The 14,413-nt window shown below is 36.7% G+C and overlaps 1 protein-coding gene across 1 annotated transcript in view; it reads left to right on the plus strand.

Moving 5' to 3' along the window:
• Positions 1-14,413, plus strand: part of TRPC3 (transient receptor potential cation channel subfamily C member 3) — a 69,375-nt gene that overhangs the window by 24,407 nt on the left and 30,555 nt on the right. Inside the window, 3 exon segments of the mRNA XM_008068393.1 lie at positions 3,269-3,457; positions 10,658-10,822; positions 13,430-13,646. Of these exon segments, the coding sequence (XP_008066584.1) occupies positions 3,269-3,457; positions 10,658-10,822; positions 13,430-13,646 (571 nt within the window).

Below are 14,413 nucleotides of genomic sequence, written 5' to 3' on the forward strand. Positions count from 1 at the left end.
AGGAGAAACTCTTAGTAGGAGCAACTCCATCTTTCCGGGAGCTCTGCATATGTTTAAAAAACAGTATCTAAACACTGTAACAAAAGAAATCACTATTATTCCAGCTCTCATTATTTTCTGCTCTTGGGCAACAGACTTCTTCCAGCGGGAAATGTTTAAATTGTTATAAAAAACAAAGTGCTGTCCTAGCAACTTGTATGGTTATCAGTTTTTTGTTTCTTGACTGACCTTTCAGTAGGTATGAAAAAAACACATAGCTTTCTTTAAAACTGGCAAATTTACAGCTTACAATTTTTAAAGTTAATGAGTCATTATTTGAGCATTGCTACAGAAGTGGGTATTAAGTTTTCTTCAAGGTATGGACAGTAGCTTCTTTTTATTTCTGAGAAATGGCTATCCTATGTTGTACCAAATCTTACAGAACAGTCTGAACTGAAGAATAACATGAGGAAATTTCATCTAAAAATTGTATTAAAATGGGAGCTTTATATGGTAACAGGCATGGATTTAATACTTCTTCTGGATGCTGTAATAAAATATTTCATTAGCCTTTCAGGAATGGAAGGCAGATGGATATTTAACTGACACTGCATAGAAACCAGAGACTGAACATTTTATTAATTTTATCAGTTGCATGGTACCAACTTGAATGGAAACCAAAGATTGAAGTTTTATTCATTTTATCTGTTCCCTTATGAGAGGAAAAGGATTAACTGTAACTGTTCTTTATCTGAATTTCTGATATCGGAAATGGAAACTATTCTAGTCTGGGAAGGCTTTAAACACTCGCTCCTCTTCTTGTTTATTTTAGTTGGTGACGTTGTTTTGCCCGTCACATTCAATTAATTATTTAAAGGGAAAAAAATTGGAAATCTTCACATCTTTTTTTTTTTAGGTATGATTTTTGAAAACCCAGAAATTCTGCTGTTCTAAGGATCACTTGGTTATATAGACAGGTACAATGTCTCAGGACATGTTGAAATGAGGAATCTGTTTTCAAGTGTACCAAATCAGGTTATTAATCTGGTTAAGTTTGCTAACAGGCTAGAATGTTAGTAAAAGTCATAAAAGTGGAACTGGGTTTTCTGAAAGTAAGACACTGTCCCCAGAGATAGTTGTTAACACCTTGATTGGAACCAGTGGACTAGGAAAGAAAGCTCCATTCAGACGGGAGTAGGCATGCTACCAGCTGACTTCCTTACACCAGTCCATGGCACTATATAAATATGCAAATGAATTAAAGATTCACAGGTTATTTTTAGCAAGGTGTTAGTTCCAGTGGCCTGGAAATTTTTCTCCCAGGTATTGATATTCTGTAACCCTTAAGAGTTCAATGACATATAATCAGACATTTCTCTCCTTCTACTTATTCAGTGTATGATAATATGCCCTTCAGACAAACAAGAAAGAAAGCACCTCTCTTAACAGCTGGGGGTGGATATCTATCTACCTCTCTATATTCTCTGTAGACCAGTCATTCTTGAACACTAACATGTGTCAGAATCACCTGGAGAATGTGTTAAAACAGATGGCTGGGCTCTTCCTTAGCTTCCAAATCAGGACTATTGGGGTGGGGTCTGAAAATTTGCATTTCTAACACATTCCGGGATGCTGTTGACGTTGCTGGTCTGAGGGTTGCACTTTGAGAAACAGTGTCTCCAACAAGGCAAGAAATAGTAAACTGGACAAGTTATTTTCACTGTCAACCCAAATAACAGAGAGAGGCTCTCTAAAAGAAAATGACATTTATTCAGGAATAGGACACTGCAATTCTAATAAGTGTGCCATAGTAAACTATTCAGGGAGGTAAAGGAAGACAAAGTTTTTGAAAGAAACATGAGAAGGCTCACATAATTGTTTTGAGATAATAATCTGTGGCTACAAATATCAGTAACAAAGGTGGTACCAGTCCAAGGATGGACAGACAAATGTTCTTTGGAGAAAGTATTTTTTGTGCGAGGCTGCAATGATCTTTGTGCAAGGTTGCAGTTTTCGCAGAATTTTTTGTGGTAGTTCTTGTGCTTATGCCTTTCCTGGCCCATTTGTCAGGGTTTTTTTGGTTTTGTTTTGTTTTTAACACAGTTGATATCATTTTGATTCTGACAAATTTTACATCACATATAGATATATTCTGTGTCAAACTGCCATTTTAGAAAAATTTCCACTATAGAGATAGTTTTACTCTGGCTTTAAAAGATCTGTTGTTTGAGCTGGGCTTGGTGGCTCAGCCTGTAATCCCGTGCTTTGGGAGGCTGAGGTGAGTGGATTGCCTGAGCCTGTGGGTTCGAGACCCGCCTGGGCAACTTGGCGAGCCCTCATCTCTACAATAAATCAAAAAATTAGCTGGGTGTGGTAGCGTGCGTGTGTAGTTCCAGCTACTTGGAAGGCTGAGGCAGAAGGATCGCCAGAGCCCAGCAGGTCGAGGCTGCAGTGGCCGAGAGCAACCACTGCACTCCAGTCTGGGCGACAGAGTGAGCCTCTAACTCAAAAATAAAAAAATAAAAAAAATAAAAGATCTTTTGTTTGTACAAAAGTGATAAAACTTTCTAATCTTTTGGTCTTTCAGCAATGGTGTTTAGCCAACATCGCTTGATACAAATCACTGACTTAGGTGCATATAGTTTTTTTAGTAAATATTTTTTAAATGTTTAATTGACAAATAATAATTATAAATATTTATGGGGTACCATGTGACATTTTGATATACATATACAATGTAAAATGATTAAATCAAGCTAATTAACACATGCATCACCTCACTTATTTTTTGTGGTGAGATATCTGTAATTTACTCTTGAAATATTTAACATATATTTTACTCTTGAAATATATAATACAGTATTATAACTGTAGTCACTGTGCTGTGCAAATAGATCTCAAATACTTATTCCTCTTTCTAACTGAGACCTTGTATCTTTTGACCAATATGTCCCCATTCCCTCCCCACTTTATCCCTCCATCTTCTGGTAACCACTGTTCTGTTGTCCACTTCTATGAGTCTTACTTTTTTTAGATTCCACATGTGAGATCACGTACATCCCATTTTCAGAGCTGTCTCAGATGGTTGGGCTGATTGTAGAAGGGAACCTGGATGGGGGGTGGTGGAGGAAATCCAGCCTGTATCTAACTCAACAAGCTTTGCATCCAGGTAGGGCTGCAGTTTCCTACCCGGAGGAAGGATACCTTTTTCTAATTCTTACAAACCCTAAACACTTTCCTTTGATGAGAGCATATTCTTTGTATTAAACATGAAACCTCTTGTTCTTAGAATGACTATCGGAAGCTCTCCATGCAATGCAAAGACTTTGTAGTGGGTGTGCTTGATCTCTGCCGAGACTCGGAAGAGGTAGAAGCCATTCTGAATGGAGATCTGGAATCTGCAGAGCCTCTGGAGGTGCACAGGCGTAAAACTTCATTGAGTCGTGTCAAACTTGCCATCAAGTATGAAGTAAAAAAGGTGAGTGGGCCCCGCTTTCATCTAGTGCCATATTAGAATAAACATGTAATATTAACTATGCCATAATTCCAGGAAATATTTTTAAATAATAAGAATAGATGCTATTGATAAAAGAATTTTTTTCTTCATGAAGGAGATTAAGTGAAGAATCATGGTAAAGTAGCAAGTTAAATGTCTAATTTCTGATCCCTCCCACATTTTACCCATTGTGGGAACTTAGATTAGTTATAAAACTTTAAATTTTGAGTTCCTCATATAAAAGGAGTTTTGCTGGAATTTAAATAAATTAGGATATGCAAAAGTATCCTGTAAACTGTTAATTGCAATACAATTAATAATAATATCTGTTACTTTATACATTTTGGTAAGGCACTTTTAGATTCTTATGTTAATCCTTGCAGCAAGTCAATGTTGTTCATTTTACTTATAAAATAGATTATAAGGTTTCCATTCTATAAGGAAATTGAGGTTTGCCAAGCTTAAACGCATGTCTAAGATTACATAGCTATGGATTTGGTCATTTGGTCATGCTAGTGCCAAAAATAAAAATTATGGTATTTTTTACTCTGATTACTACAGAAAAATCTTTGATGTGTATCTGTTTGGTAACTTGTGTGAGTCTTTTGAATAATTTATGAAAATTTTAGTTGTGATGTCTTATAATAATAAAAACCTCAGTTATCCTGAATCTGATAGCTTATACATGTTAGATAACTGAGATTTTTTTTTGTATTTTTAAGGAAAGTAAATAAATCACAAAGAAGTAAGCTGTTATCAGGAATAGATCTGGTTTTATGGACTGGGCAATCTACATACAGCCTTCTGATCTTATAGTGTGGCATGGTGCTTAAGAGTATAGGCACTAGAGAGCCAACCTGCAGGGGTTCAAGTTCTGATGCTACCACATGTTCCCTATGTGACCTTGGGCAAATAACCTAACCATCTAAGTTTGGTCTGCTCATTAGTAAAGTGAGGACAATAATAGTACCTGTGTATTCATTTGTTTGAGGATTCATGAGATAATGCATGTAAAGTAATTAGCATAGGTGGTACGTGGTGATTGTTTAGTATATAAGCTAATAACATTTCTACGCTATGAAAAATCATACTCAGAATGATGACTCTTATGCAAATTCGATCCTCAGTCACCAACGACAGATTTCATCAATCTTATACTAGTTCTAGTCCTTAGTAGCAGGCCCTAGCTAATTTAAGCAGGAGGAAGTCTAGTGAGGGATATTGGGAAAGCTCACCGAATCTTAGAGTCGTGTCAAGGACTCTCTCTAAGGAGAGGTAGAGAAGCAGGCTTATCTAAGTTATGCTTCCAGAAAGCTCACCCAGAACTAGGCCCAGAGCTGACCTGGTAGGGAGTTTCTGTTGCCCAAACAGAACGATTCTGCCTCTGCTGCAGATGGCTGGCTCTCCTATCAGCAGAAGGGATGCTCTGAGTCCTACTTGTTATGATATGACCCCTTGCAGTGGTCCAAATGCCTCTGATCAGTGGAATCCAAGCCAATTTGTATACCCTAGCAGCAAGTGAGGATGGAGAAAACTCTCTCCTTACACACACACACACACACACACACACACACACACACACACACGCACGCACACATACACACACACACACACACCCCTCTAGCACAATGTGGAGAACTGATTTGGGTCAGCCTTTAACAGCAGATCTCCCCTCTACTTAATAAGATAGTACAAATGTGAAGATTTTCAGTAAAGACTGACATAACTAACTTTTCAAGGAAATTATTGGTTACAAGATAATTAAATTGTCTAGATTGCCCTTCTCTCTATAAGAATAGATGCTATTGATCAAAGAATTTTATCAAGAGTACCAGCATAATGAACATTTGTATATCTAACCCTGAGTTATACCCCATATATTCAAAATTTTAAAAAATAGTTGAGGCTTTGCTATATGAGAGTAAAAGATAATTTTGAACAAGATTGATGGTAAACCATTTTTAGAAAACTGGATATATATTCACAGATCTTGCAATATATATCTCTTCTCTTTGACATCTGAGAGGAGATAATTGATTTCGGTTGTCACTAGATTTTTGACATTGCTTTGAATGTGTAATATTAGCAGGGACAGCTCATCTACAGATGTGCTTCTGTTAACCAAACTGTCTTGCAGAGTATCTTCCTGCATGTTAATTCAAAATAAATTGATGTGTAACTTACAATGTATGAGGTGTCATTAGTAATAAATTGCTATCAGTCAACCACCAGGAAAAAAAGTATAACTGAAAAGAGATTTAAGACTTTGCAAACATTTTCTGGTTTTGTTTGTTTTATACTATAAAAAGAATATTAGCTAAAGTCTTTGATTTGGAATCTTCATTCAACAAATGCATATGAGAACTCCCCAAAACCCCTAGTTCCTCCTTTCTTTCTCTCAAAGGTTTTCTTCATGTTCACTCAACACTCACCCATATCCGCTCCAACAGAGGAAAAATGTCACCTCCCACCACTCCTGCTGCTTCCTTTTCCACCATATCACTTCTAGTCCCCAGGCAAAACTGCCTCTTGGATTAAAATGATGCATTGAACCCTATCTACTGTGGCACAGAAGTAGTCTATGGCTATCTGCAAGCCATTGGAAATTCAAAAGAACTTTCTGTGTTATGAAATCCCCTACCCCCATGACATAAAAAACTCACATTTATTTAAATCTATTCATAATTCCACCAAGAAAACCAGTTTTATGTATATGGTAAGCCATACAGGCCCCATTTAAGACTCAGGTCTTTCCAAGGAACCAAAGCATGAGTTGTTCCACCCAGCCCTTATAGAACTCAGTGAAAGCTAATTGAGAAAATGAAACTGTGAAAGGCCAAAATAGGAGATATGTGGCCATTAATTTTATTAATTATGTGGGGAAAGGAAATCCTAATATAAAAGCAATAGAACAAATCTCAGAGCAAAAATATAGTTTGACTACATACAATTTAAAATTTCTCTACTATATCAGAAATATCATAAACAAAGAAGTGAAAGGCAAACTGGGAAAAATATTTTTCTTAATTATAACTTACAAAAGATTGCTATTCTTAATATCCAAAGAGCTCAAACAAATTTATAAGGAAAACATCTGGATCCCTGGAGCCAAGGGCTTGAATAGGTACTTTGCAGAAAAGAAAATTCAGGTGGCAAACAAGCATATTTAAAATTTGCAGACTCTCTAATGATATATACAAATATATAAATGCCATTTCCCCTCTCAAATTATCAAATAAAAAATTATAATTCTCAATGCTGTTGATGAATTGTCAGTCATATGCTTGCATCTTTCTAACAGGGAGTGGATTTTGACAATTTCTCATCCTAGAATCATTTTTGAAGAGTCTTTAAGTTCAATAACAAAACTGAAAGGATTGTAAACACTATTACTGCTTGTAAAGATATTCACCTTATTCTACAAAATGAGAATGGAATAGAATGGAAGATGAAATTTGATTTTCTGAAGATAGATACAAGAAAATTAGCTTTTTGGCGAAAACATTAATTGTGCCCAATTAGAATAATGACTGTTTGTCCCCCCGCAAAAATCTTGAAGTCTTTTCTGACTCTAGCTCTACCCTGGTCTGGGATATGAAGCTGAACATCAGTCCCCTCCCCACCATAGAAATAACAAGAGTCCTATCTACTTCATGATGAGTTATGTCTATTGTGAGAAAGTTCTTGACAGAAGATATTGAGCTTATTAGACCATTAAATCTGCTGTACTTTAGAGGAAGAGAACATTTTCTGAGTTCTTCTTTGCTTTCCTATTTCCTCCATAGTAGGTTAGGTTTAACTGTAGAAAATTTATCTAAAAAAGAGACATGCAGCAATATAAACAGATAAAAGTATACACTGTGTATCTATCCACTTTCTGTGGAGAAAGTGTTCAGGGAAAGACAGAATTTAAGCAGCTCAATAGTTTTTATTCACAAGACTATTTTCTTTTAAGTTGTATAAATTGTGGCATGAAGACTGTTCTTGTGAAGGCTGATTTGATGAAACAACCATGTAATACAAATTTTTTTGAGTTTAAAATGTAATTGTTTTCTATAACCTACCCTGATTGATGGTTCAGTTTATAATCTCTTAGACATCTGGCAGGAAAAAAAAATTGTTCTGAAGGCTTTGATAATTGTGTTCCACTGAACGATTGAGTTTTTTTGTGTGTCAAGCATTCTCTCTTTAAATCAGAAAACCTCAAATAAGCGTATTATTTTGCAATGAGTTCAATTTGCTGGTCCACAAGTTAGGAAACAGTATACAAATTTTATCAAACTGGCTGTGACTGGTGAGGTAACATAAGGAGATTTTTTTCAGGAGGTGAAACAGTTTTAGGGGATAAAGGCACTGCCCTAATTTGAAGTCATTGGAAAAAGCAAAACTCATCTTCTAGAGGGATTCGCTTTTTTGCCTTTACTTGCTATTATTGTATTGGTTTTAGTTTCTTTCTTAAAATGCTCCTTGTGTACTTGTACTAGGATTTTAAATCATTGGAGGAAAATCTGTGGATTAAAAGGAATCGAGAGTGTCCATGAGGTGGTGTATTACTATTTCAAATAAGAGTCAAATCAGTAAGATAGGAAATACACCCAGTAAGCTGAATTTTTTTGGAGCTTACTGTGTACTCTAGAACAATGACTGCTGATCACTTAATGCAACATCGATACTCCCATTTTTATCTTCTTGAACCAAATACCCAATATGCTGCCTAGATCTTAGGGGCTTACAACATCATTTTGAAGAGAGAATGAATAAATGAGACAGGCATTTGGAGACTATCAAGGGAGGAGTGAAGCAGGAAGGAAATGATCCAAATATAATATAGGGGCAGAAGTGGAAGTTTGGAGACATTCTCAACAAGAATTCTAGGAAACTGTCGTATAGATCCAGGAAGTCTTCAGCCATTATTATATGTATACATTTTATCATCAATCAAATAATGAATACAATGGCCTGTTTTCAAAAACCAGGACCTTGGAAAAGTGACAGAATCTTGGGCTTAGATAGAAGATAGAATATATACTTAATAGCTAACAATGAGTACTGAACATCAGAATCTGGGGTTTTATTTACTGAATTGAGAATAACCTACAAGATAAAATATGACTGCTATAACAAAGTATCATGGACCAGGTATTTATAAACGGCAGAAATGTCTCTCTCACAGTTTGGGAAACTGAAGTCAGATGTGAGGATGGTTGAGTTCTGCTGAGGGCTTTCTTGTGGGCTGCAGACTGCTGACTTCTCATTGTACACTCACATGGTAGGAGGAAAGCTAGAGAGCGCTCTGGGCTCTTCTAATCTCATTCACGAGGGCTCCCCCTTCCTGACCTTGGTACCTCCCAAAAGCCCCACTTCCTAAAAGCATTACATTGGGAGTTAAGATTTCAAAATATGAATTGGAGGGATGCAAACATTCAGTCCATAACGATATGCTTTTTCACACTGAATCATCAAACAAGAAAAGATAGCATCTTCTTTGTAGTACTTTGAATACCCCCACTCTACCAGTTAGTATTATTGCAAAAAATTCAATTATATTTTCTTATTTTATTTTATTTTAGTTGTGGGGTACATGAGAGGATTTGCTGCATAACTAAGTTGTATACTGGTGAAGTATGGGCTTCTAGCGGGCCCTTTCTTCCCTGATAGTGAACCTGGTACCCAGTGTGTTGCCATGTCATCCATCCTCCCCTCAACCTTAGCAGTGTCCAGCATCTTAGTTTCATATTTAAATCTAGTATTTGTAAATGCACCCCCCGCCGTTGATAGGTCATGAAGTTCTTGTGCACATTGGCACAAGGGCAGCCAGAATGGTCATCAGTGGACTTGCCCAAGGGTGGGTGCACACTGGGGACAAGAGCAGGGATCTGGGAGAAACTGCCTCCATAGCCTCCACAGATGAGACTATTTTAAAAATAAAAATTGCTGATGGGAAACTGTGAACTAAATGGAAACCTGTTCATTTCCTTGTAGGTGTGTTTTGATAAATAGACAAAAAATTTGAGGTATTACCTGGAGCTACTGAGAATCGTTAAAATCATTAACTAGAGCTTAATGAAAGAGGAGCCCATTGACAAGTAGGGACTGCAGCTGCTCTCTTTGCCTCTTAGAGTCCCAAAAATCTTTCTAGCAGGTTCATTGTTATTGTTTATTCTGATTTTTAGGAGACAGTGTTTCCTTGATTTTTGTGTTGCTAAAAACTCCTTTTAAAAAAACAGTTGATTTTATTGAATGACTCTTCAAAACTCCCAAGCTTGGACAGGGTGCACCTGTTCACTCAAAAAGGCATATCTAGCTACAAATAGGCACCTTCTGGCATAGGAACCTTTACATGGGCCTGACTACAAATACATTCTGATACCTGAATAAGGACAGGGTCTTAAGGAAATCTCTATAAATGATGCAGGCAGATGACTTGCAAAATCAAGTGATTGGGCTGAAATATAGTTTGCTCATTTTTCCTGATTAGAATTGTAGTGTTAAAGAACTGCTGAGGATAAATGTTTGTGTTCTTGTGACCTTTTGATAGAGGAAGCAATAAAAAAGAGGACAGACTACGGGAATAGGAGGGAGGTGGCATTAGATGCCAGTTTCTGGAAGCAGTGCAAGCGTGGACTCAGCATGATACCTGCAGGTCTATTTTTTTTTTTTTTCAGATCTTTTGCAGATTTGCAGTAATAGGACATACATACACATAGGGCACATCACCTATTTTTAAAAATATATGTAGCATTTTAAGTTTTGCTTATGAAACTTAACACATTTCTCTGTAAGCTATAGTCTACAGTAAACAAAGTAACATTTTTTTCTTTTCCATCTTGAACTGAATACAAGGAATCTGGCAGACAGCAAGATGGGGCACATTTTCACAAAATCTGTCACCCAGATTCCACAGAGGAATTGGTGAATTGTGGAAGCTTTCTATCAAAAGAACTATGATTAAGGGCAACAGCCATTTTACCCTCTGGTTTACATTTTAGTTTGTCTATTCATTCTGAATCAATTTTGAAAAATGAAGGGAAAGCAAAGAATATTATTAGACCCTTCCAATGCCTGTATTCTGGAAAAATATGCATTCATATCTCTAGGATGCACATGTATGCAGCAGTGGAACCGCTGGTAGTGGTATGGTAACTTGCCTCTCTTTCTCTCTTAAACTCTCTGTCCCAACAGTTTGTGGCTCACCCCAACTGCCAGCAGCAGCTCTTGACCATCTGGTATGAGAACCTCTCAGGCCTGCGGGAACAGACTGTCGCTATCAAGTGTCTCGTCGTGCTGGTGGTGGCCTTGGGCCTTCCATTCCTCGCCATCGGCTACTGGATGGCACCTTGCAGCAGGGTACTGCTTTCTGCACTTATGTCCTCTGTGGTTGGTGTACCACGTCCCTTTGGGATGAAAAAAGAAAAAAGCTTCCTATTTAAGGCTTTTATCAGTTTTACCCTGAATGTTAATTGACTCAAGAACACGGATTCTGCTTTTTAATGACTGGATCAATTCAAGTAAGGGATGAAAAAGGATTTAGTACTAGTAGGATAGACCACATTTGCAGGCATAAAATACTCAGGCTTTTAAGATAAGATCTCCATGGTAGGCAGAGAGGAGGAAAGGCTGCTTGAATGAAGTAGCACTGGTGCTGATTTTATTGACAGCTTAATAAGTGGAAGGAAGGGGGAATTGATAGCCCTACTGAAGTAGTACCAAGAAGCAGTTAAGCTGGGAACGAGAGGGGAAACTCGTTTGAATGTCAGAAGACGCCTAAGGCTGAGTGTATTAAGCACAGCTGCGAGCAGTGGTGTTAATGCAGGGTCTTCAAGAAAATGCATGTCGCGTTCCCATAGCCCTTTGTTCCTTCAGGAAGGTTCTAAAACATGTAGAATTGAGGCTTAGAGTTTGGAATTTTTAGGTTGTTTATTTAGTTTTGCTTGGATCATTTGGTTTAGAACCTTTCTTCTCCTCTCAACTTGCCAGTGTAGAATCAATTCAGTTGGGCCTGAAAGATCTTCTTAGCAAGAGTACTAGTCATGCTAAGAGAATCTGCATTAAGTTAATAAAGGGCATTGCCAGAGAGAAGGAGCTGTTCTCAGATCCTTTAATCCTGTTTTTATATTCTGAGATCTGATTTTGTTTAAGTCAGAGGTAGTTTCAGGCTGAATGAGTCAAGGCCACTTACAAATGATCCTGGAAATCTGTCAGCTCTCTGGCTCAGCAGTTCTCCCCACAGACTCCTCCACTGCAGGCACCATATGCGTGCGAGAACATTCATCCATCTCACTTCACTGCTGAGTTGCCCATGCAATTTAAGGTAGAAAGTTTGTCATCTTGATCAAGTTTGATGACTCGACTAAGTTCTTTTGTTATGTATCATGGAAAACTTCTTTAAAATTCTTCTAATACATAAACACTGAAGACTGAAAACTGTAAATAATATAAGAGCATGCAATAAAGCAAAAATTATATTACACCCAAATTTTCCCTTTCTGGAGGAAGTGAATTGGAAAGTTGAGGTTTAGAAGTATTTGTCTCTTAGGACAATTTAATCAGTTAAAACATTATGTCAGATTCACTGCTTTTATTCTCTTCACTTGTAAAAAGTGCAGCCAGCAGTGTGATGAACTCTGCAGAGAAGGGAAACTGGGAATTGAGTCACTTCCTGAGCTCACGTTTAGAGCTGCTGTGTACCATCTATCTCATGGCAAAAAGGCAACAAGAATTCTTCACATATATTCTATTTTTAAGACAGGCATGCTGCTTTCTTTTCATGTTAAAGTTTCAAAAGATCAATCTTGAGGATAAACAGACTTGACCGCTCCCAAGAAACTTCTGTGTGCTACTGATAAACTGCGCCAACCATGCCCTCTCCGTGTAACAGCAGAGTGATGTGTAAATGTGTTGTTATTTGTTTTTCTGTGTCTAATATGGAACATGTGACATTTGCTTGTGAGCACTCATGTTCAATCCCAGAAATACTCGACATTCTTTGGTCATTTGTTGACATTAAATTATGGTTCCAGACCTACAAAAACATTTGTTTGAAGTTAGTCTTTTAAATATGAACCTCTGTACTTTTTAAGGTCACAGACTGAGTTAAAAAGCAGACTCTGAGAGTGTACAATAGAGAAATTATTTGATAAATCTACCAAATGTACCTAATTCTTGGACTGTGGGAGCCCTTGGGACAGGAGGAATTGTTTTTTATTTTTATAAGAACATGGAACTTTTAAGGACAGTATATCACAGGGGATTTTTAAGGAGTCACCTTAAAATAATTATAAACAACTTTAGAAGTCCTTTTGTACTATTTACATGATATGCCAAACTCAGAGATGACTTTTAATTAACTTAATGCACTTAAAGGTTTTAATTATTCTGTACCTCCCTTTTCTTATTGGTGGCTGTAACAGATAAAACCTGGCTCCAAAATTGTATGCCTTTTTTATAGCATATAAGGTATAACTTGACTTTGGAATATTTAGAAATGAGAACTGAAATTTATTTCTATTGTAGTAATTAATCTTCGAAGGGCTTTTAATGTCCTCTATGAGTCTGCAAACTCATCATAACTCTCAATGATAAACCAGTAAAGAATTACACAGTAAAACTTGAAGTTTCTTTTCCTAGACCCTAAAAACCTTGACATTGTACAGTCTTTCATGTAAAAATAAGGCAAAACCTATACGCCCCATGACTTCCAGAAGTGCATCTGTGAACATGGTCTACCTGAGACAAATCCTGAGACGCTTAGAAACAATGAATTTTGAAGACTTATTAAGTTGTTTTTGGAGGAAGCCTCCCCCCTAAAAAGAGTAGTTTTCGTAGTGTAAGTAGAGCTCTTCAGAACTAGAGAGTTGAGTGTTCTTATATTGTCCAGTTTTTAAAAGTCCTCTGTAGTCATTGTCACCGTGAAAACTAGGTTTTGTAAAGTAAACTTCCTCTGTTTTGTTACAGCTGGGGAAAATTCTGCGAAGCCCTTTCATGAAGTTTGTGGCACACGCGGCTTCATTCATCATCTTTCTGGGCCTGCTTGTGTTCAATGCCTCAGATAGGTTCGAAGGCATCACCACACTGCCCAATGTCACAGTTATTGACTATCCCAAGCAGATCTTCAGAGTGAAAACCACGCAGTTCACATGGACTGAAATGCTAATTATGGTCTGGGTTCTTGGTAAGCCTTTTATTTTAAATATTCTAATTTCTAGTCCCCTGAAATTATATAACTGATTTTTATTTTCTACTAGAAAATATTATTATATCTTATACGGTGCCAGTATCATCATTGTAAAATAAGCTAAATAACAACATAATCAAATAATTTGGTATATAGCTATATAATGTAAAAAAGTATGCCTTAACACTAAATAACATTTTTTATGAATAGCTTGAGGCTAATTACAAACATGTCATGTATTTGAAATCTGACTTCAATTATTGAACAAAATGTAAGGATTTTAATGAGACTTACTGTGATGATCAATTTAATGCTGAAACATTTTAATTTAATTGAAATACTTGTAAAATAACTCAGTGGCTATTAACTGATTACTAAAGAACTTTATATTGCTTTAGTTTCAGAGATTTTAGAAAAGTTTTCATTTGCAAAATGTTTGTTTCTTCACCTCACAATAACTCATTTTTAATATTTATGTTAAAGTAAAAATTTTAAATAATGTGACGGAAAAACTTTGTATTGTTCCATCCTAACAAATGAAGGTAGGAACCAGTTTATCTATTGATTACTAACCCAAATCATGCTTTCTGTTTCATCCAATGTTATTAGTATCTTCTCATTTTCTGAGTTCATTTGTTAGTTCTCGCCCTCATTCACTCCTGTGGTCTCAACCTGGGTCAAGTACTTATTTTATGAGCTTTATTTTGAGCCAATACATATCTTTTAAGAATTCCACAGTATTTTTCCTTGGTATAGTGAGGACA

Source organism: Carlito syrichta, unplaced genomic scaffold (genome assembly GCF_000164805.1).
Source record: "Carlito syrichta isolate Samal-C Ts95f unplaced genomic scaffold, Tarsius_syrichta-2.0.1 Scaffold310650, whole genome shotgun sequence".
NCBI classification, from domain to species: domain Eukaryota; kingdom Metazoa; phylum Chordata; class Mammalia; order Primates; family Tarsiidae; genus Carlito; species Carlito syrichta.